At 54.3% G+C, this 22,631-nt stretch overlaps 1 protein-coding gene across 2 annotated transcripts in view; it reads right to left on the bottom strand.

Moving 5' to 3' along the window:
• Positions 1–22,631, bottom strand: part of Grk5 (G protein-coupled receptor kinase 5) — a 194,256-nt gene that overhangs the window by 9,211 nt on the left and 162,414 nt on the right. For both annotated transcript variants that reach the window (XR_006151020.1, XM_042701422.1), the window contains exons 6-15: positions 21,820–21,912; positions 18,044–18,107; positions 17,023–17,163; positions 14,506–14,696; positions 12,327–12,364; positions 10,699–10,788; positions 8,586–8,794; positions 5,203–5,340; positions 1,348–1,485; positions 799–930 (exon numbers count right to left, since the gene is read on the bottom strand). Coding sequence is in view for 1 of the 2 variants with exons in the window: in XM_042701422.1 (XP_042557356.1) it covers positions 799–930; positions 1,348–1,485; positions 5,203–5,340; positions 8,586–8,794; positions 10,699–10,788; positions 12,327–12,364; positions 14,506–14,696; positions 17,023–17,163; positions 18,044–18,107; positions 21,820–21,912 (1,234 nt within the window). In the remaining variant the exon portion in view is untranslated. The remainder of the gene's footprint in view (positions 1–798; positions 931–1,347; positions 1,486–5,202; positions 5,341–8,585; positions 8,795–10,698; positions 10,789–12,326; positions 12,365–14,505; positions 14,697–17,022; positions 17,164–18,043; positions 18,108–21,819; positions 21,913–22,631) is intronic.

Genomic DNA, 22,631 nt, shown 5'->3' with positions numbered 1-22,631 from the left:
CATGCCCCTCTCCCCCCGTCTTGCTCTGGGGAACTTGAGCATTTTCTCCTGCAGACTCAGGTCCCCTGGCCACTCAACTCACTCTGCCAGGTTGGAGGGTTTTATCTGGTGCCTGGAAGAGGCGGGAGGAGGGGCCTCTTTCTTAGCATCTGTATGGTTAAAGCTGCAGACCCAGAGTTACGCTAAACTGCACTTCTTGGCAGAGTGGCTGGTGCAACTCATCTCGTTTCCAGGGTTCTCGCACCCGGGGCCCTTCTCGTTTGGTCCACACTAACCCTTCCTCCGGGGGCAGGCATCCAGGGGACTGTCTTTTCTGAGGGGCCGTCAGCTGGAGGGGACCCATTGAGTACCGGGGCCCTGCCCCAGCAGCCACCGCCTCTTCCAGGATCACCTTCCAACACCAGGTCTCCTTCACCCGTCCTGAGGTAAAGGCTCATCTACGCCACTCGAGTCTACAGGCCTACGTGGGGCAGAGTGCTTCTCAACCAGGCGATTCTGCCCACCAGAGATGCCTGGCAACATCTGGAGATGTTTTTGGCCATCATACCCAGGGGAAGGAGTCACAGCACAGCCCTTGCACCCAGAACGAGCCCCTCATGCCAACAGCAGCGAAGGGAGACCCTGAGGGCCTCCCTTCTTCCCGGGGGTCCGTCAGCCCTGAGGGGGAGGGCTGTGGACGGCAGTGGCTGCTCCTGAGCAGGCAGCCCTAGGCCGCGGCTTCCTGCAGCTCTGCTCTTGCTACTTCTAATGGGTCTGGGTTCCAGAACTGAGGTCCGGCTGGCCGGCCCGGGGCTTCACCTGCCGCCGGAAGAGTCTCTGGAGCAGCCCTTTCTTGGGAGGTTCCGGAGGCTGGCTTCTGTTCAGGTCCGGTGAGAGGGTACCGTTGGGGCCGAACACATTCAGCTCCTTAAAGCATTCTGTTTCTATCATCTGGAGAGGCCAAGCAGAAACGCACTGTCACCAGCCAGGCCTCCATGAGCCTCCTCCTCCCTGATCCCCAGGCCCTCTGGGCTGGACAAGGCTCCCGTGTGCAGGTGGGATGCAGCTCCAAGCAGATCCAACGAGAGCAGAGCCGCTGGGTATGACTCGTCCTCCTCCACAGACCCCCTCCACCCCTTCCCTAACCTTCCCAACGGAAACGCCAGCTCCTCCACTAACCAACCACCCCATCGACTCTTTCCTTCCCACCAGACTTCCCAGGGCAAGCCTCACCTCCTCCTGCTCCCTCCCAGCCCACCCAGCCAGCTTCTGACCCCACCCCGCACCCCGCCAGGCCCGCGGGACCATGGCTGCTGGACCCCCTTCTTCTGGGCATCCCTTCGTCTTTGAGCGAAGCCTGGCACTCACCTCGTTTTGCCATGGGATGGACACGGAGCCTGTGGAGAACTTGGAGTAGAAGTCGTCGTCTGTGTGGTCCAGGTTGACGCCCTTCACGGTGGAGAACTGTTCGATGTCCAGCACGTCCTTGCAGTACACAGCGCGGGGCTGGAAGGGAAAGGGCTTGGCTGCACGGGTGTTGCCTGCGGCCGCAGCCACCCAGCCAGGCTTCGGGCTTTGATGGGGAGCAGAGGGAGCGTCATCCTGAAGTTCTCCTAGCCTGATCTGTCCTCTGGGGTCCACTGAAGGGACTCGGGCGGACTGGCTTGAAGGCTTCCAGCTATTCCATGCAGGGCTGCGTCCTGACACGGCTCCCAGCGCCCTCCCCTGCACTTGCTGGGGGTGGGGGTGGGTCCTGGAGGGCAGTCTCTCTCTGGGCTCACATCCCCGCCATCTCTGAGCATCCCACCTCGCGGGTATTCATGGGTATCCTGAGATCCCTGGCACCAGGAAGGTGACAAGGCTCCCAACGCCCCTGGCCACAGCGTGGGGTCTCCAGCCCCCTCTTCATAGAGAGAATGAGGCTGGCGGCCCAGGGCTAGAGCAAGGGCTCGAACCTGGCCCTTCTCACACAAGGGGCACCGAGGGTATGGTTTTAGCCTAGATGCTGTGGCTGATAGAGCTGGCTGCAGTCCCACACAAGGTCTTTAGGAGCCCTGGGAAAGCCACTTAGGCCCAGGGGCCCCCACTTTCCTCAACGGTGAATGGGGACTATGGTAGCACCGGGGGTCACAGGCGGCTGCCTGTCCCTGTGCCCAGCGCTGGGGGACAGCTTCCGAGATGGCTCTGCCTCCCTTGCCACTGAGCGAGGCGGGGCTCGCTCCTGTGCGGGGCTCAGAGGTGAACCTGGCTGGGCTCTGACTTCCTGAGGTATATGCGGGAAGGGGGACGTTCTGGGAACTCTAGGAGCCTGGGGTGTGGAGATGAGGCTTTAGAGGGACTCCGGGTTGAGTGCAGATACGCTACCCCGCCTGGTGACATGCCTGGGGGTGAGGGGTGGGCACGGGCTGCCCCTGCTCAGTGTCCTCAGCCTGGCCCAGAGTCTGGCATAGATAGAGGTGAATCGCAGACTCCATGGTGGGGATGATCACCCAGGAGCCTTGGCCTCGACTTCTGGGGCCTCTAGGCCCATCTACAGTGGCATCTTGCTCACAGCATGAGTAGCAGGCTTGAGGCTGTGCAGCCCCTAGGCAAGCAGAATACTGGGCAGAAGTGAGCATGGACAGTGGCAGGGATGACTGTCAGGTGTGACTCTACATCTCTCTTCCCAAGGCCAGGTGCACACGCCCGTGAAACTTGGCAGGTGGCATCAGGACCGGCGTATTCTCTTCCCAAGGCTAAATGAAAGCGTGAGGCCCAGAAAGTATCAGCATTTCAAGATGGCAATGGCAGATCACTGCATCAAGTCAGCTCAGGGTGCCAGCACATGCCAAGCCAGGAAGCCGGCCGGACCTGGGAGGTGAGCAGGTGAACATTTACAGAAAGTGTACTGTAAAAAAGCTGTGTGAGTCAGGCGCTGGTGGCTCACGCCTATAATCCTAGCTACTCAGGAGACTGAGATCTGAAGATCATGGTTCAAAGCCAGCTTGGGCAGGACATTTCATGAGATTCTTATCTCCAATGAACTTCCAAAAAGTCAGAAGCAGAGCTGTGGTTCAAGTGGTAGAGCACAACAGCTCAGGGACAGCACCCAGGCCCTGAGTTCAAGCCCCAGAACTGGCACACATAAACACACACAAAAATCTGTATAGGCACAGAAATTCATCTAGCATGCCCAAACCTACCATTTCATGACCATTATTTCCTTGGAAAAGTTTCCTTTTGGAATACATATATTTTGGTTTTGGAAAGAGTCAAGTGAAATGAAAAGGCCTAAGCCGGTAATAGCAGGGGTAATAGCAGGGGTGAGTTATGGTGCCTGAATATGGGGTGGGAAGAACCATGAATGGTTGGATGGGGCGTGGGGGAGGGAAAGGAAGGACACACTCACTGGCTCAAGAGCCAGAGCCGCCCCAGCCTGCGGGGCTTCACACTCCAGGACCTGCAAGCTCTGCTTACTACCCACTCTACGGCACATCCGAGGGCCTAGGCTGCCATGGATCGTGGGCACAGGGTTCTGTGTCCTTGGGGAGAGAGGGACACTGACCCCACGGGTGAGCTGTCTTGTCCCACACACTGAGGTACTCCGCAGCCACGCCCAGGGTGACCAACTGACTGCCTGGGACACAGGACTCTCTGTGCCAAAGCTAGGACAGGCCCTGGCAAACCCGGGTGACTGGTCACCCTGACGACCAGAGATGCCCCCTTGTAATGCCGCCTCTGTACCCCCGCCCTGCCACAGCCATGCAGACACCAGCAGGGCCCATCTCTCCCCACACCTCCTGTTCTTTCTCCCATGACTTCTAGTCCTACTTTGATTTAAGCAGTGTTTGCTGACACTTTTCAATCTCTTCAGACCGAAAGTTCCAGACAGAAACAACCCTGGGGTATTCACCACGGGTCCCCTGGGGCCTGGCTTCATGGCAGAAGGTTGAGCAACATGTCCCCCTCATGAGTGACCTCATCTCCTCACCGTGATGACAGAGAACAGGGGGACACATCTGGACCGTTGCCCCTGTGCGGCCCGGCGGCCTCTCACCTGCAGTCACGAACCAGTGACGCAGACACACGAAGACCGAGTGGTGGCCATTTCCACAGCCCTCAACCCAGGCTTCTCAATCCCCGCTATACATGAGAATCATCTGGGAGGCTTAGAAACCCTCGTGGCCAGGCCCAGCACTCTGGGTTCAGGGTTAGTGTTTTTCATGACCCCTAGGTGATTCCAAGTGAGCAACCAGGGTTGGGAGCCAATGCCGTGCTCTGCTCTTGGGTTATGCATCTGTGTCCAGTGATGTTCACTCTGTGGCCTCGGGCTCGCTTCTTCCCCCTGCAAGCTTATGTAGTGCTATATTGATGCAGGACGAACTGCTTCTGGCTGGTTGCTGTGGTGTGAATACCTCCACCTGGGGTCCCACAAGCTACCATTCAGGACTGGCTGGACACGGATTGGGGAGATGAGATGACATTTCATCAACCTGGCATGCTCCTCTGCACATCAAGGCTCCATCGGCCGCTACAGACCCACGTTCAAGCCCCAGCCCACGCAGGGGGCTGTGAGGGGACGGAGGCAAGAAGGAGCTGCAGGCTCCTTGATTCTGCAGAGCACAGACCCGGAGTAGCAGCCTGCTGCACCTGCTCTGGCCTGCCCTACCCCGCAGAGTGTGAGCCCAGGCTTTGCGGACAGTGTGCGCTATCCCTTTAAGGCCCACCCTAACTTAACTGGATTCCGGTCTCACACTCTGAGTCAGGGACTTCACAGGACCTGGGACTCCCTGTAAGTGGAGCTGGCTGTGTCTGGCTCAGCCCTGAGCTCACACAGTAGGTGCTCAGTGCATGCTGGTTACACTGAGCTCTGCACTGGGGTCTCAGTGCTCCGGAAAGCACTCCCCATTCTGCTTCATTTCATCCTCCCAAGTCCCTGGCAGGCTGGGGGCAGCGACCATTGCTTCAGTTGCCAGGGGAAGGAACTGAAGTGCAGGATGGATTTGTCCAGGCCTGGGGGCCTGGGTGGGCACCTGTCTCTAGAGAGCCATCGTGGGGCTCCCTGCCCACACCCCATCTGCATTGCCACGCATGAAGTAGCCAGAGGGAAGGAAGAGGCAGTGGGCATGCTGGTCCCCAGGAGGACGGTGGCCTGCCTCACCCTCTGCACAGCCCACTTACAGGCACAGTGGGAGGCACCGGCCTGCTGGGAAGGGTGGGCCGGGGCGGGGAGAAGCTACTCACGTCTGGCACAAAGGGAGGATCCAACATGCCAGCCTCCAGGCGCTTGAAGTTCATGTTCCTGAAGAAGGCGTGCCTCTTGACCTCGCCAGCGCCCTCCTCCTGGCAGCCCAGTCTCTGCTTTGCATCTTTGGTGAGCAGCTGTGACAAGAGAGCCCCATGGAGCCAGGCAGAGGAGCCCGGGAACACTGTGGACACTGTCTCGTGTCCCTAAGCCTCCCTGGGACACCTCCTCTGGCCTCACTGTGTTGCCTGGGGGTGGTGGGGGGGATGCATTCGAAGAACTGAAAGTGACAGCAGAGCAAGCAGGTCATATTCCTGCCAAGTACAGTGTCTTCCTAAGGTACAAGGTCGCCTTGTGGGCCACTCAGGTTAATGCCACACCCTGGCCTCTCAATTCCTCATAAGGAATCGGGCTCTGTTCCTGCTGTTCCCAGAAATATCAGCAAGGTGTGGCTCGCTCTCTCTGTGCAGCTGCTGGACCTGCTACTGCAGCCCAACGCCTGCAATGCTGGCCAGGCAGGTGCACTGACAGGCGTGCGAGCAGCGAGGGTTAAGCTGGGGGGAGCTGGGTTGCTCATCAGCTCGAGTCAGGCAGAAGTGTTAGCCAGGCCCAGGGCTTCTGCGTTTCTCACGTTGCTTAAAAAAAAAAAAATCACGGCTTTCTGTAAACTTTCTTCATTTTAAAATCTTGACAATGAACTCACTATTCACTCTTTCGAAAACACTTGAGGAGGTTGAACAAAACACCCATCTATAAGTGCTCACTTGCAACTGTGATATTAGGTGTGCATTTCAGGGAGAAAAGGTGTGGACTGGGGTAAGGGTGGGCAGGCACAGAGGGCTCCCTGGAGGAGGAGAACTAAAGGAGGCCTGAAGGACAGGTAAGACCTGGACGGCTGGAGGGCCAGCGGGAAGGCAGGGAAGACTGGACCTTGGGGTTGGGCCCAGCGGCCGTGGCAGGGAGGTGCAGGAATCTGTGGGCCTCAGAGAGCAGGGCTCTCTAGTCCTGTGGCAGAACAGACACACCTGGAACCTGTGCCTGGCTCCCTTGCTGTCTCGGTTGTGTCCTTGTTAGCAGGCAGGTCTGCAGAGCTGCCAGCAGCAGGAAGAGCCCCAAAGGCCTTTGGGCCCAGTTTCCCTACAGGCCAGGCCCTGCAAGAGTTTGTGTCAGTGCCTATTAGAGGACAAGAGGCAGGCGTGGTAACCAGATCTGAGAGCCAACAGATAAGAAGGACCAAGCCAGAACCCCCAAAGACCCTGGGGTCATTTGTAAGATATGCCAGAGCAAGGCTGAGGCTTTTGTCAGTCTTTCATGGTAGAAAGACCAAAGTACAATGATCTGACACCTGCAGGCCCAGTTCACGAGAGCAGTAGGTTTGGCCACTACCTTTCCTTCAGTGGCCACAAGGGGGCAGCGAAGGGACAGCACTTTGGTTGCAGCGGGGAAATCCCAGCCCAAAGTGTGGGGCTGAAGTGAGTGTTGGGGTGCAAGGGTGAGATCAGGGGTCCTTTCTTCCTCCTTATCCTCTCAGCACAGCTTATGTTTCTGTTCAGGTCTCTCAAGACCTGCTTCTCAAGAGTTCTTGACTCCGACCTGGGCACTCAGTAATGCTATGGCTGCGGCTGTTTGGTTCCTTCATCTCCAGCCCTGCCCGTCTGGTCACGTTGCACAGGTAGCGTGCCAGGGCCTAACCAAGTATTCCCCACGCCACGTTTCCACTTCCCCAACCTCTGCTGCCCTGTCTGTCCTACTCCACCTCGACTCACTACTGGGATCTCCTGGGGCTCCAGCAGCACGGCTGCAACACCAGGCTCTGATTCTGTTGCCACCTTACACAGCTCCTTCCTCAGTGCCTGTCACGTGTCACGGACAGATCTACGGTTCCTCTTCTTCTGCAGAGATCCAGAGCCAAATCCTTCTTCCCCCAGCTCCGTGATGTGGGAGTGAGGCTGGAAAGAGGAAGTGGCCGAGCACAGGGTGGGGGTTACCTGGCCGGGACCTCCTGCCCATGGGGATCTAAGCTTTGTGGTTTCTGGGCCACCAGAGTGCAGCCTGGGATTTCCAGAAGCAAAAGCTAAGTTGCTTTTCATCAGCTTCTGGGGTTGCTCCTCCCTAAATTCCAACCTGGGCTCCTAAATACCAGTGCTCATACTGCCCCAAGGCTGCTGTGCACGCAGAGAGGCCTCTGCCAAGGCTGGGCCTGACCATTTTCCGCTCCAGGGGCAGGGGGGCTCATGGGTGTGCGGGGCTGGTTGCTCAGACCTTCCCCGTCTCCTGTGGCCGCATCAGAGAACAGCTGCCTGCGGTCAGGACTAGGGAGCCTAGAGCCGGGAAGCGGCCATCTCCCCACAAAGCCAAGGGAGAGGCCCAAAGGCCAGCCCTGGAGCGGAGCCCCGGCTCACCGAGCAGTGCAGGGCGGGACTTGGGTCTTCAGGGCTGTAGCACTCCCTCCTCTCTGGCTGTTCGGTACCTGGCCCTGGCCCCGCTCACCCGCTGCCCTCATTGCACTGTCCGTAATACTGTCGTGCAGAGCCAGAGCTGCCGTGAGCGGCAACGACGCAGTGGATGGAAAACTGTTGTGTGGTTCAAACATTCAAAGGCATCACCAGCCCTCTGGCAGCCCCCTTGTCTCAAGCAGAGCTGGAGGGAGCGGGAAGCCCAGAGTCAAGGGCAGGGGGTTGGTTTGCCGCGTGGGCCATGTGCATCTGTGCACCAGCCCTGGCCACCACGCTCTGCCCTGTGCGGATTTCTACACAGAGCCGATGTGAGGGTGTCTCATGGTCCACACAGCCCTCCGTTCAGGGGACACCTAGCCCCAGGCTTCTCCAGAGGCCTCTGCTGACCCCCATGTCCTGAGAGAGGATTATTCTAGTAGGCTCTGCCCCTGCCCCTTTAGCCCGTGGGGCATTCTGGGAATAGGCTGAAGAGCAGCCCCCGGGTAGCTCTTCCATCTTTTTTTTTTTTTTGTTAGTCGTGGGGCTTGAACTCTGGGCCTGGGCACTGTCCCTCAGCTCTTCAGCTCAAGGCTAGCGCTCTACCACTTAAGCCACAACACCAGCCTTTTCTGTTTTGTTTTTTTTTGGGTCCTGTCGTGGGGCCTGAACTCTGGGCCTGGGTGTTTTCCCTCAGCTCTTCAGCTCAAGGCTAGCACTCTACCACTTGAGCCACAGCACCACTTCCAGCTTTTTTCTTTTTGCTTATGTGGTGCTGAGGAATTAAACCTAGGGCCTCAGGCATGCAAGGCAAGCGCTCTACCACTGAGCCACCTTCCCAGCCCCTGGCCTTTTCTGTTTATGTGGTGCTGAGGAATCGAACCCAGGGCCTCAAGCATGCGAGGCAAGCACTCTACCACTGAGCCACCTTCCCAGCCCCAGGAACTCACCATCTTGCAGATGGACTTGGCCTCCTCGGAGAACTTGTGCGAGTATGCCTCCTCAGTCTCCAGGACCCGGCGGTCCACCTCCTCCCGCTTCACCTTCTCCTTGCGGCCTCGGAACGGCGACTGGCCCTCGATCATCTCGTAGATGAGGCAGCCCAGGCCCCAGTAGTCAGGACTCAGGCCGTATCGCTGGTTGTTCAGGACCTCTGGGGCTGGGGCAGAAGGGGGTGAGCGGGGTGAGAAGCAGCAGGCATCAGGACAGCCCTGGGCACACAGCCAGTTCTGCTCCTCATCTCAACCGCCTTGGGGTCTCTTGCACCCAAGAGTGATGGCGTTGCTCAAGGACAATCTGGAATTGCACCCCTGGGACAAACCCCGCCTGTAAACTCCATCTCCTCTGGGACACTGGCTGTGACCATGCTTCCTGAAGGGCACTGCTGGTGGCTTCCACAGGCTGACTCCAGTGGATGGCACTGTCCTGTCCCCCCCCCCCCCCACGCCTCCCCAATGACAACACATGCTGCTCTCTTCACTTCTGAGTCCCCCAGTGACCCATGACGCACCATCAAATGCATGGCACTCAGTGAGTAAAGCGGTACCCAAACAACTGAGGAATTTGAGGACTCTAGGCTTTCACACACTGCGAGACCAGGAGGAGGATACTCTTAGGGGAGCAACACGAAGCTGCAATGCCTATGTGTCTCTGATCATATAAAATAATATTCATTGAAATGAACTCCAGGAACTAGAAACAAGAGTTGTTTTCTTCGTGGCTGTTTTTCTCTTTTCTTTTGTCTTGGTTGGTTTTTTAAATCTGTATTTGGGAGGGCAAGGGAGGCAAGAAATGGAGGGACAAAGGGTGAACAAATGTAGCGATGGTGCTCACGGCACACTATGTTGAAAATGAACTATACAGCTTGTGGGTGGGATGGGAAGGAAAAACTGGGAAAGAGTGAGGGAAGGGGCAACATTATCCAAAAGGAAATGTATTCTTTCCAGACGTACGTAACTGTAAGCCCAATATATATCATCTTTATGAAAACAGTATTAAAAAGTAATTTTATTAGCTGGGTGTGGTAGTTGATACTTATAATCCCAGCTACTCAGTGAGTAGAGATTAGGAGAAATGAAGTTTGGAGCCAGCTTGAGCAGAAAGCTGGTGAGACACGACCTTAACCAGTATAGGTGAGCATGCTGGTATACACCTGTTATCCCAGCTACATGGAGGGTATAAATAGGAGGATCACAGTCAAAGCTGCTCCAGGCAAAATGAAAGACCTTATATTGAGAAATAACTAAAGCAAAAGAGGGCTAGAAGCAATGGCTCGAGTGGTAGAGCTTAGGCTGGTCTCTGGTCTCTCTCAGGGCTGCTTGGTGGGAGGCTTAAGCCAGGTGCACAAGACCTTGGGTTCAAATCCCAGTACTAATAAAAAAGAAAGATTATATTCAATTTATCAGGACTTCACATGACCTCTCATATGTCCTCTGGTCAGGATGCCAGCGGCAAATCATGTATACATGTATTGTGTGCACGTAACAAAGGCAGGGCAGACACAATGTGCAGCACCATGTGTAAAAGATGAGATCCATCCATCCATCATCTATCTATCCATCCATCATGTGGATGGACACACACATACCACCACCACTACCACTACCAACTGTATCCTGGATTAGCTCCCAGTCGCCTCCCTGCAGCCCTGGAATACTAGTCTTGGAGGAGGCTGAGGGAGGCCAATCTGGCCTCTATTTAACATCATGTTTGGTGACAGCAAGCTCCTCTTATTGCCAACCCCTTCCCAGTGACCTCCTTTTTCAAAAGGGTCTCCTTGGAAGGGAGACCCCATCCTACTTCAGTGAGGGCCCTAGCAGTCCTGAGAGCCAGGCTCTGCTGCCAACCTCTGCAGTAGCTTGCCTTTGAGACCTGGTGGGGAGGGATGAACAGCAGAGGGCTCAGCTCAATCAGGTCACATACCGTGGGTCCCAGTGTGGGTCACCACACTTGGCTTAAGCTCCTCCCACCAAGCAGCCCTATGAGACCAGGATGCTAGCTTCCCCCTGCAAGACTGAGGGGCTCTGAGAGGCAGACTTGAGGGGGGCTCAGGTTCATACTCACCCATGTAGCCGACGGTGCCAACCCGGCCGCGTATCAGGTCTCCCTCCGGGATCTTCACGGCCAGCCCCAGGTCTGAGATCCTGATGTGGCCTGTGGGGCACAGCAGGGTCAGCAGGGCCCTGGGATGGCCACGGCCACGTGAGCAGCCCGCTAGCGCCACACACTGGCAAGACCTGTGAACTCTCAACACTTCCTTCTGCCCAATGGAAGTAGGACCCTAACTGTCCTCTTAGGGTGACCCCAGGAGTCCAGGTGGACACAATGTGGGTAAATCACATGTCTGAGGAGTAAATCATGGAGATGCCAAAGCACGCCGGGCTCTGGCTGGACACTGGCTGACCTGCTTCATGACACCTCATGAAATGCTCTAACGAGCTTCCTGGAAGGCTGAGGTCACGGAGTTTATAATGTCCTGGCTTGACTCCGGGGATTGCTTCACAGGAAAAACAGGAGATTCTCCTGACATTTCGAAACAATTTGCTTAAGGGGAAAAACTGTAAAGCAATTTAGGAGGCCACTCCCTGCTCTGCCTCATTGGTCTTTGGAGGCCGTTTGTTTTTTCCCCTTTGGAGAAAGGAGAAGGGGAGTAGGGCCCATGTCTGCGCTGGCTCGGCTTGGGTGAAGACAGAATCGGAGTGATAGACTAGGGCTGACCCCAAAGGCCCAGGAAGCACCGCGCTGAGCACACTTCTGTCTTTGCACCAACCCACCAGGCAAGGTCCTGGCTCCAGCTCAACCCCAGGAAGGAACGGGTCCCCTCTCTCCTTCCCTGCCTGTGGCCACCTGGGACCCCTGCAGCCTAGACCAGGCGGGAGCTGCATAGACTCCCCCCAGCTCTGTGATGTCTGGCAGTCAGGAAAGGAGAGCATGTGGGTGCCAAGGGGAAGCCCCAGGACCCCAGTGCTGATCCAACGCTGAGACCCAGTGTGGCCTGGGCCCCTTAAGGAGGGTGACAGGCCCTTGCACCCATTCCTCCAGGCACAGCACGCTTGCAGGCCTCTTTCCAGGCCACTGAGGGCTATCCCCTCTGTTTAGGCCGTGGTTTCTGCTCTCTGTTCCCCATGACTGTGTCATCTGCAAGATGGACACCGAGAGCAACCTTAGCCCGCCGCCTACAGAGGCAGGAAGGTGTCTAGTCAGGAAGAAGGTGGGAAACCTGGATAATGGGGCAAAGGTGGGGAGGACCCCTGGGGTGGCTCTTTCAAGAGGAGAGAGAGAATGATGGTAACCCACAAATCATAATGGCTGATACGGTCACAGCTGGCTGGAGTCAACAGCTAAACCTTCCCTCTGGCTACCGTGCGGGCGCTCACGGCACCGGCCTCCTCTTGCAGGCAGGCTGATAACAGGCTTTCCATTTCACTCACAGGACCAGGGCCAGGGGAGGGGTGTGCAAGTTCGGTGTCTCTGAAACACCACACTCCTGACTCAAGGCTGCATCTAACTCTGTTTCTCTCTCTGAGTTCCACTGCATTTACACCAAGTAGCAGCTCCATCCATGCCAGCACCTCCCCAGTGCCCATGACAGAGGAGCGGAGTGGGCTTCTCTACCCCACAGACCCCTGCCCTCCCGCAGCCCATTCCCCTGACAGCCCCCACAAGCCTTAACAAGCTGCCCTCTGACTTACCGTAATCATCCAACAAGATGTTTTCAGGTTTCAGATCTCTGCAAGAGAAGGACAACAGGCTTCTGAGTGCGGCCTCCGGGGGCCAAGCAGCTGCCGTGCCCCGAAGTCTTCTTCCCCACCTCCGCCCTCAGGCTATCTGGCTTCCCTGGGTTCAAGATATCTTGAGCTCATTTCTCCCTTTCCAGAAATTTCTAATGGACGCTTCTGTTTGACACAGGCATCCTCCAGGCCCCTGGAGTGGAACTGGGAAGGTTGGAGCAGGGCATTCCCTGGGCTGAGTGAGGGGCTTGGCTGGTGTGACACGCCCCAGGTCTGAAGGCGGAGCAGGCCAGGGGAAGGAAGGAAGAGAAGTCATTGAGCTCAGGGCACCAGCTGTACAATCAGGAAGCGAGAGCTACCAGGAGAGGATGGACCACAGGAAAAAGATCCTATGGACAGGGATGCCAAGAGGCGGGCACGTTCCCTGTCGTGCTACTCCGCAGGCAGGTGAGGCCGTGTCATCCTGTCCCGTCTCTTCTCTTTGCAGACAGGACCTCACTCATAATAAGAGGAGCTTGTGCCTTCACTGGAAAGGCACAGGCTAGTGGAAGGTTTTCGCTGTGGGTACAAAACCAGTCCAGAATGTCTGTGTGGGGGAGAGGGGGAAGTTCACGGCTCAGTTACGCCAAGAGGCAGACAATACAGCATCTGGATGGTGGCTCCAGTTCCCAACACATTTACTTAATGGATGGCAGCTGTCCTTGTGGGGAGTGGCTCATGTACGTGTCCTGTGCAGTCTCCCAGAGTGATGACTGGTGTTTGTGTATACTCATTTATTACAGACCACTTTTGTGCTGTTGTTATTTGCACGGCCTTCTTTTGATGTGGAAACAATTCCAAATAAGGGCAAGAGCCATGAGCCCAATAGTAACCAACCAGCAGGCATGGGGTTGGAAAGACAGCTCCCAAGGGGCCAAGAGAGGCCAAGCCAGGTGGTCAGGGTGGGGTGGAGGCACCTGGGTTCCCAACTAGGTGGGACTCAATAACGCTCTCTCTCTCTCTCTCTCCTGTTGGTCATGGGGCTCGAACTTTGGGTCTGGGCACTGTTCCTCAGCTCTTCAGCTCAAGGTGAGCACTCTACCACTTGAGCCACAGCACCACTTCTGGCTTTCTGGTGGTTTATTGGAGATAAGAGTCTCACAGACTTTCCTGCCCAGGCTGGCTTTGAACCGTGGTCCTCAGATCTCAGCCCCCTGAGTAGCTAGGATTACAGGTATGAGCGCTCTTTCTCTTTTTGTAAGCAGAAGGCAATCAAGTGGGTTCTTCTTTTAGGGAAAAATGTTCTCTGTTCACATGAATGAAAAGAAAACAAAAAGCAAGGGGGGGCAGTCTGAGGGGAGGGCACGTGAAGACCTTTGTTTCTGGTTCCTAAAACCCTCTAGTGCTCCTAAGATAAGCTGGGCCCAGAGCTCATGTACGAAGGAGCTTCAATAGCTCCTGGAGTCCATGGGGCTGGCAGAAGGGCGGGGGTGGGGGTGGGGTGCCACATGCTGGCAGTATCAGGAGTATGTATCTCTTGACATCATCCTTGCCTTTCGCGAGCTTCTTTATATGGATAGTGATGGAAATCAATTTGGTACAGCAGTTAGAATCACAGTCATTGGCAAGTGTGACATAACTGCTCAGCTCCAGGATATCCGTGTTTGTCACTGCTTAAGCAGATGACAGGATATTTGGACAGCTACCTAAAATGCAGGGGGTGAGGGGAGCACAGAGGTTTTCACTATCCTTTGTGGAGGCCCGTGACGACCCGGTGAAGTTCACTGCTCACCATGAGAAGAATCAGGGAGGGGGTGAAGGCTGGAGCCGGCAGAGCATGGGGCCCTCTGAGAGCTGTTCTAGGTGGCAGCCGCCAGTCTCGGCCCAGCTGTATGTCCCTACATACAGCTAGCTATAACCTGTCCTCTTCAACTTGTAGGAAGAGTCAGTTTGGAAGGCCATTTCACACTCTTGGCTTCTCTAGACTCTGGAGGCTGAGAACACAGGCTGTGGAGAGACCTACCTCACAAGGTTGTGGGATGGGAAGGATCTGTCTTGACACCTGCTCCTCATCTTGTGCTGCTAGGCCTGGGTCCTGGCTACAGGGATGCAGGGCCAGCGAACCCTCCCTCCCCTGCGGAACACCAAGAGTGCTGGTTACCTGTACACAGTGTTCTCCCGGTGCAGGTCTTCTAAGCCACAGAGGATCTCGGCGGCATAAAACAAGGCTCGCTCCTCCTCGAAGCCGGGGTTCCCCATGTTGTAGATGTGGAACTTCAGGTCGCCACCATTCATGATGGTTAGGACGAGGCACAGTGCGTCCTTGGTCTCGTAGGCATAGGCCAGGTTGACCTGGGTGCGTAAGAGCAGCACCACGGTGAGGTGAGGACCACCACCCCTACTTCTGCTCCCCTCTCCTCAGAACCCTTGAGGCTGGAGCTAGAGGACAGACGGGAGACAGCAGCTTCACTCTGCTCCCCTGAGCCCAGGCTGCATCTCAGGGACCCTGAGGTAAAGGACTCACACCTAGCTCCTTCTAACAAGTTGCTTAGGGCGAGGGGCAAAGTGGGCAGGGGCAGGGGGCTCTGATCTTTCCAGAGTCCTACCATGTGCTATCTGCTTTCCAGGTGAACATGTGAGGATCAGCTGGTTACTTCCAGATGTTGCCTCATTTGTTTCTTGGTCACAAAAGCAAAATGTGGCTGTCCTTTGGGCTCCTTATCACAAGGTGTATGGGCTGGGAGGTTGGGCTTTGGGAGAGTGGTTCATGGCCTGGCCAAGACTTTCACTGGCATACAGGACACAAAGGGGGCCACAACAGAAGTGGACAATTGGCCACCTGCTAGTGGATTCCAGACACTTGAGGAGGCATGTGCGCCACTCAAGTGACGTGACACTTGAGGCTATGGGGTGACAGCAGAGACAGGTGGTAGTGGGCTGAGGCAAATCCCACTGAGAGGCGCTCCTTCTCCATTTGAAGGAGATGACACAAATGAAATCTGGCTACTCCAGACCAGGCTGGGGACAGGCCGAGCACTAAAGTTGGGTGGAAACATTAGGGACAATGGTGGCTGTTTCTGAGGAAAGGAGACAAACTGATAGCTGAGGGTGAGTGAGCTCACGAGTGCTGTGTTTCTTCTGCCTACTGTTCTCTTCCTGCCACATCTACCCAGGTCATCTCAAGGGAGGACTCTGGGAGGATGCTTCCATTGGGCAAGTGTCCTCCAAAGCTGCTCGTGTTAAGGGACTGGTCCTCAGGGTGGTGCTACTGAGGGGTGGTGGGACCTGCAGAAGAGGAAACCAGTGGGAGGCCCTTCGGCTAGAGGGAGTATACTCTTGAAGGGGATGAGACGTGACTCCTTCTTGTCTCTCTTCTACTTCTTGACTCATAACTGTAACTATTTTGTTTTGATGTGGTGGGAGTTTAACTGGGGCAAGCGTGATGGATGGCTGTCAGATGAAATATGCTCACACCCTTTGCTACAACAGTCCCTCTACTACACATATATCCTCAGAGTGCGTTCACAGAAACACAACAAGGAAATGTCCAAAGTAGACACTGCAACATGGCTTGTATAGCTTAAAAATGAGATGGATTTTCCATCCACAGAGATTGGCTATACAAATAATGGCTCACCTCTTCAGAGCAATGATATACAGCTTTCAAAAATGGGGTATGAGGGCTGAGGTGTGGCTCAAGTGAAAGACTTTTAGAACATTTTTAAGCTGGAAGTAGAGCTGAGGCTTAAATGGTGGAGCACTAGCCTTGTACAAAAGAAGCTCAGGAACGATGTCCAGGCTCTAAGTTCAAACACCAGGACTGGCACGCGCGCGCGCACACACACACACACACACACACACACACACACACACACACACGGTACATCTAAAGGATCAGTAATTTTAGGGAAAAAATCCTGTAGCATAATATGTACAGGACAATTCTGCTGGCTAAAAATAATAAAGCCTATGCATGAATAAAAATGTCTGGATGATCACTCAAAGGAGGCATTATTTTTTATTGCATACTCTTCTGGGCTGCTTTGATTTTATCTTGTATATGTATAGTTTTTAGTAACATGGGACAGAGACACTTAGAGATGAACAAATACCCTCCACACTTCCTCCACTTGTAGCTAGCTTGTTCCCTGAGGACACTAGTTGTGGCCAATGGATATGGGTGGAAGCGTAGAATGTCAGTTCAGCCCAGGCAGTGCAAATTCCCTGTCTGTGGAGACCCCCAACATTCTCACTTCAGGCTTTGCTTGCAGCAAATATTAGAAGAGGGTGTTCCAATCTGATTGGACTTGATGTGTTCCACCATGATCATCTCCATCATGATGAAAGTGGCCTAGAGGGTCTATGGAAACCAGAGCTCCTTGGCTGCTAAGATGAACTAGTTCTGTTCACTGTGGAGTTTACAAGGTGGTCCTGGAGAGCAGAGATAAGAGGCTCACACATGTAGTAGTCAACTCCAGTGCTGTGATAAAGTCCACTCAACCAGAGTAGAGCTAGAGCTGCCATATGACCAAGGAAGGTCTGGCTGCCTTCCTGACACTGCTCCTCACTGGCATTGCCCTTTTTGGGGGAACTGCCACATGACAGGACCATTCCTCGTAAGAGAGGGAAGGACCAGTCACCAGAAGCCCCGGCCTGTCACCAGGCCCCAGAAACTCACCACAAATTGACTGTTGACCTTCTCAAGAATCTGCTTCTCGTTGAGTGCCATGGACTCCCCTTTCCGCTTCTTGATCCTCTTCTTCTCCAAGCGCTTGCAGGCATACATTTTACCTGTAGCCCGCACCTGGCAGGCACAGACCTGATGTGTAAGAAAGATACAAGGTCAAGGGTGCAGTGTTGGTGTGCCCCAAGCCCCATCAAGGCCCCCAGGATGTTAGATCTCAGGACGGACCTGATCTGACCTGGTCAGACCTGCATGGGTCTGACCTGTAGGTGCTACTGGATCCACAATGCCTGCCATGTACCCACTGCTGGGCCCTTGTGGGTTAGCTTCAGTGCCACCTTGCTGTCCCTCCTTCTGGCCCCAAAGGCATAGACTCAACCATTCATACAATACTAGATGACTGGCAGAGGCTTCAAGTGCGATCTCCCTTTTGGGGCAAGTGAATTTTCTCCTGACAGTTACAGACAGAAGAGGTTTGTTTTTGGGGATGGTAGTGAAGTGAGAACTGCAAGAACCCTAACTTTATGATGCAGAGGAATGAGATTAGGGCATTTGGGCTATGGTCCTTGTTTTGTCCTTACTGGCTGTGTGATCTTGGCTGGGTCATCTAACCCTTCTGATCCTGTTTTTCCCATCTCTAAAATGGGAGCAACAAGGCCAACCTCGTGAACTGAGAAGATGGGTATTCAATAAGATCTCTATTTCCATGTAGCATGGAATACTAGCAGCATCACCTAGACCCATAGGTGAGTCATTCAGCCCCCTCATGCCCATACTTCCCCTTCCTCCAACATAACCCGGACAGCCCATCTCGTCCCTGGAGGGAAGACACCCTCCTTCATGTTGTGCACACGCCGCAGTATCTCAAGTCTTGCCTCTTACACACTTTTGCTGCCCCTGGGGAGCCTGCACAGAATCAGGGGGCACCCTTGGATGCCAGGCTTGGAAGACACTCAGGAGGGACAGAAGGGAGGAGCTGAGAACTCTCCAGTAGAGAGTCTGGAAGTCCACTCACCTCTCCAAAGCCCCCCTTCCCGAGCACTCGATACTGCCGGAATGTGTTTTTGGTCACTGGTTGCCTGGGAAAAAAGCAAGAATCCAACATTGGTCTCTTGGAACTATGATTCAGGATCTAGAAGACAGAGGAGGGTGCCACCAAAGGCGGCGGTAGACAAGATTCCAGACAGACCTTCCAGGTCTTCCTCCGAGGCCAGCTGCAACCCTCAGGTCACCAGCCTGGGGCCGTGGGGTTGAGCTGCCCTGGAGGGGCAGGAGGCTATGCCCTTGCACAGGGAGAGGGACGGGGTGTCCACTGCAGAGACCAGAGCTGTCTCCACACCTGCAGGGCCTGCCCTGGGTTCTTATGACCCAGAGAAGACTGCCTGGCTAGGGACAAAGAATGCCAGCTGCAGGTCTGTTCCAGGTATCCTTGCCCATCAGTTCCCAACCTTCCCACCACAGGGGACCCCTTTATTTCCCCCAGAATACTAGAAGACCTTGAATGTCCAAAGTAGCATTTATGAAGTAATTATCACGTTGGGTCTTCCGACTCCCCATTTTAATTAGCCCAAACCATTTATTATGTCTAATCAGACAGGGCTTCTGATCATGAGGCAGGGACAGGACTTCTGGGAGTAACAAATAACCAGTTGTCTAAGACTGCCATGGAGTCCACAGCACTTTTTTTGGGGGGGGAGGGGGTCCGGTTATGGGGCCTGAACTCTGGGCCTGGGCACTGTCCCTCAGCTCTTCAGCTCAAGGCTAGCGCTCTACCACTTGAGCCATAGTGCCACTTCCGGCTTTTTTCTTTTTGCTTATGTGGTACTGAGGAATCAAACCCAGGGCCTCAGGCATGCAAGGCAAGTGCTCTACCACTGAGCCACCTTCCCAGCCCCAACACAGAGTTTGTTTTTGATCTCTGGTCTGGTTGGCTATAAATGGTCAGCTAAATATAATAAGCTCTTGGAGACCTAGGATTATTTGCAAGCACCCTATCACCTCACAGGAGTTGGAAGAGACTGAATTGGGTCCAAACTTGGTCATCTTGAGAAGGGCCAGTAAGCCTGTGATCACCCAGAACACAGGACACATCTCTAGGCAGAGGCCTAGAGATCCTTCTTGCTGTTGGGGCCTGAGGAGTGTGGCTCTCACTGCAAATCACATCATCAGCTCCACAGCTGCTGGCCAGGGGACAGCCCTGGGGGCTGAGAGCCAGGGCGCTCTGGGCACTCCTGTCTTCAGTTCACATGCTGTGACTTGCTGGTGTTGTTACAGGTAGGAAGTGGCCTGATCCCTGGGGACACACACAGCCGCCCCTCTGCAGGACTGCCCAGGGCTCCGCTCCTTCCTTATGCAGGAGAACAGCCCAGGCGGCCTAGACAAATCTGCCATGTGCCAGTGTCCACCACGTGGCCCAGGAGCCTTTTCTACAGCTCCTCTTGAAACCACATGAAGGAAGCCCAGGCCTCACAGTTTACGATACACAGAGAACAAACAGTTGGTTGATGCTGCCGCAGAAACCCTCTGCTAGGGGAAATGAGCGTAATGCAATTTCCCAGGAATTTCTTGGTTAACCTTGGAAGGGAAAAAAAAATCCCTTTAATATTTCAACAGTACAGCACTAACAGGCTGTGATCTTGTTGGGGGGGAAAGGGGGAGGAGAGGAGAAGGGGAAAAAATGGGGAAGGCAGGGTGCTGTCAGTCATTTAGGGCATTCCTAGGCCAGGATCCTGCCCTCCAGGATATAGAACCGTAATGCCTTCTAAAGAGTGAACTCCTAACTTCTTTGCAATTGGTGTACAGATGAAAAATGTTCACTTTGTGCACTCGGAACAGGTACGTGAAACAAAAGCCAGTTGCAGTGAGTAAGATTAGAATTGAAGTGCTGGGTGGACTAAGGGCCAGAACTTCAGTGAGACACTGGGGCTCAGGCTTCAGGCTTGTTAGTCCTGGGTTGTGTGGCCCAGGGACTACCATCAACCTTCATATCTTCAGTAAAATGGAGCTGATGAGAACGAATGTGTATCCCGTGCATCCATCCCAAGGCACCTGTAAGCTGTTGTTGTGTCAGATGTGATTATTTGAACTCCTTGGCATAAAGGACATGGCCCTTTGGAGGTCTCTATGGTAACACAGTTCTGCTACAAGCCCCTGATTCATGTCATCCTCGCACTGGCTTCAGGCCCTTCTGTCCCCATTCTGCAGATGAGAAAAAAATGCTTAGGCTTCGAGAGGTGGAGTGAGTTGTCTGCTAAGCTCCAGTCCAGTAACTGGTGGGGCTGACAGCCAGCTGCAAAACCCCAGTTCTGAGTTCTAGCCTTTCCATGCCAACCTGGCAAGAAGGGGTAGATTAGGGTCATGTGTTATATAGCTCAGAGCTCCAGAATGTGCCAGCCCATGCTGTGATCCTTAGCCCATGAGCCAGTGAGCACTGCTGTCCCCGTTTTATCAATGAAGACAGTGAGGTGTGGCAGGGGGCCAGCTCTGCCAGGCCTCTCCTCACAGGATGTCTGGGCCCACCCTTGGCTTCTCTACCTGAAGCCAGGCTACCCTTGCAGGGCGGCCCATGGTGCACATTGTCTGGTCACTCTATCTCCCCCCACTCATCAGAGTGGAGACAAATGGTCTGTCCAGCAGCTGCAAGCAAGCTGCTTTCCTGCTGGGCTTCCTGAAGTGGGCAGCACAGGGCTGTACTTGGGGCTCTTGGCCTGCAGCTCCTGCACATCTTCAGGGAACCAGACACATGGCAAGCAGGCACACAGGCTCCAGGAGCACCATGGTGCTCCCTGTTCCCTAAAGCATGGAGCATCCTGACAGCTGTGAGTGAGTACCAGGACTCTGGGGATGGTGGGAGTTTCTGGGCTGGGACCCCCATTAGGCTGTACCACTTGCTTGCTGAGGGACAAGGCAAGTCATGTCCCCACCCTGTCTCTGCTTCCTCATTCCTCACAGAAAGGCCACATCTGTCTAAGTGACAGCCCTGCTGTGAGAGCACTTTGAAGAGCACAGGGCAGCAATAAGCCATTCCCGGATAGCCAATCTCACTAATTACTAGAGAGATGAAAAAAATCAGCAGTAAGGAAACCCCACCACTCACTCAAGGGGAGGAAAACATCAGAACGCTGTTGGTGAAGGTGGAGAAGCAGAGGCTCAAGCGCCGCTGGGGATGGAAATTGGGGTCCATTTTGCAGGGTGATTTAATACTCCCTCGCAGTTTCCAAGCAGGAGCCTGCAGCTCAGAACTTCTTCTGCTAGGAATTTCTATAGATGCACTTGCAAAAGCACATAAAGACTTAGTGCAAAACTATTATTTTGGAGAGGTTGCACGAAAAATTGAGAGTAGGGCCTGACGTAACTCAGTGATAGATTGATTATGTGCTCAGCAGGTGTAAACCTTGGGTTTAATTCTCAACATGGGGAAAAAAAGTGAGAAAAGCCTTGTTATCTGTCAGCAGAACATTGGATATGCAGCTACATTTAAAGATTATGGTGGCTTTAATTTACCTGCACGAAAGGAATTCCCAGACAGTGAGCCAAAGAAGCAAGAATAAGATGCTGTATGTGTATATGTGTTTACGTGTGTGTGCGCACGTGTATTGGGTGACTTTGTGTGTCCTTTAATAAACAGAACATTTCTAGACTACCCAAGAACTTAATTAGCAGAGGGAAGATGGTTATTTTCTTTCAGCTATGGGCCTGTGACAAGTAACTGTCTCTTATATGAATTCTCAGATGAGCTCTGTGCTCACCCCTTAACATTCATACTCTCAGACAAGGGTGTGTACTGCTTACCTTTCCAGCCACTTCCACTGCAGAAATCGGTCAAAATACATGCTGTCCAGGTATTCGTTGAATGGTTCTCCCTTCAGGTAGTCATGGACAGACCTAGCTCAGGGGGACAGAAGGATGAGCATGTCACAATCCCCACTTCAAAGCATCCAGACAGAGCTGTACTAGCAGGTTACAGTCTCTGGAAAGGCACACCAAGGGGCTCTGCAACAGGTGCTGAGCGTCTGCTACTGAAACTGGTCACTCCAGAAAACATATTGCTGGCCATGCACTGGGCATCGCTCTAGGCCCTGGGGTAGAGCAGTGAGTGCAACGATGACATTGTAATGGTGAATGCATTAGCAACTCACAGTGTGAAATCTATGACTGCAGGGATGGTCATCACGCATTTGGGGTCAATGAGGTCTCTGAAGACAGGGCTGTGAGATGAAGTGGGCAAGGCTGAAGTGAGGGAATGGCTTCAGAGGCGGGGTGAGTGTAGTGCAGGACACCACCCCTGGGTGCCTAGGAACTGGTGCCCCGGGATCTGGTCCAGGCCCAGCAAAGCCACTAGGAGTTTTTTGTGTGTGCAGCAGAATTTACTGTCAATTTGCTACTGGCCAGGCCAGGTTCTGAAACCCCTGAGACCCCTGTGTATCTTTGGCTACACTAAACAATCTAGTACTTGGCTCATGGGAAAGAGAAGACATTGTGCCAGAGGCTGTGCCATTATGTGTGTATGCTTGGGGTCGTGTGGCCCTTCTCTCAGGATCATGGTCACCAACCAGCTCCTACCCACTGGGCTCACACAGGGTTGGGCCCTGGCTGGTCCTGCC

This window comes from Dipodomys spectabilis, unplaced genomic scaffold, assembly GCF_019054845.1.
Source record: "Dipodomys spectabilis isolate Male_0828 unplaced genomic scaffold, ASM1905484v1 ptg000289l, whole genome shotgun sequence".
Lineage (NCBI taxonomy): Eukaryota > Metazoa > Chordata > Mammalia > Rodentia > Heteromyidae > Dipodomys > Dipodomys spectabilis.
This window is presented reverse-complemented; position numbering and strand designations above follow the sequence as displayed.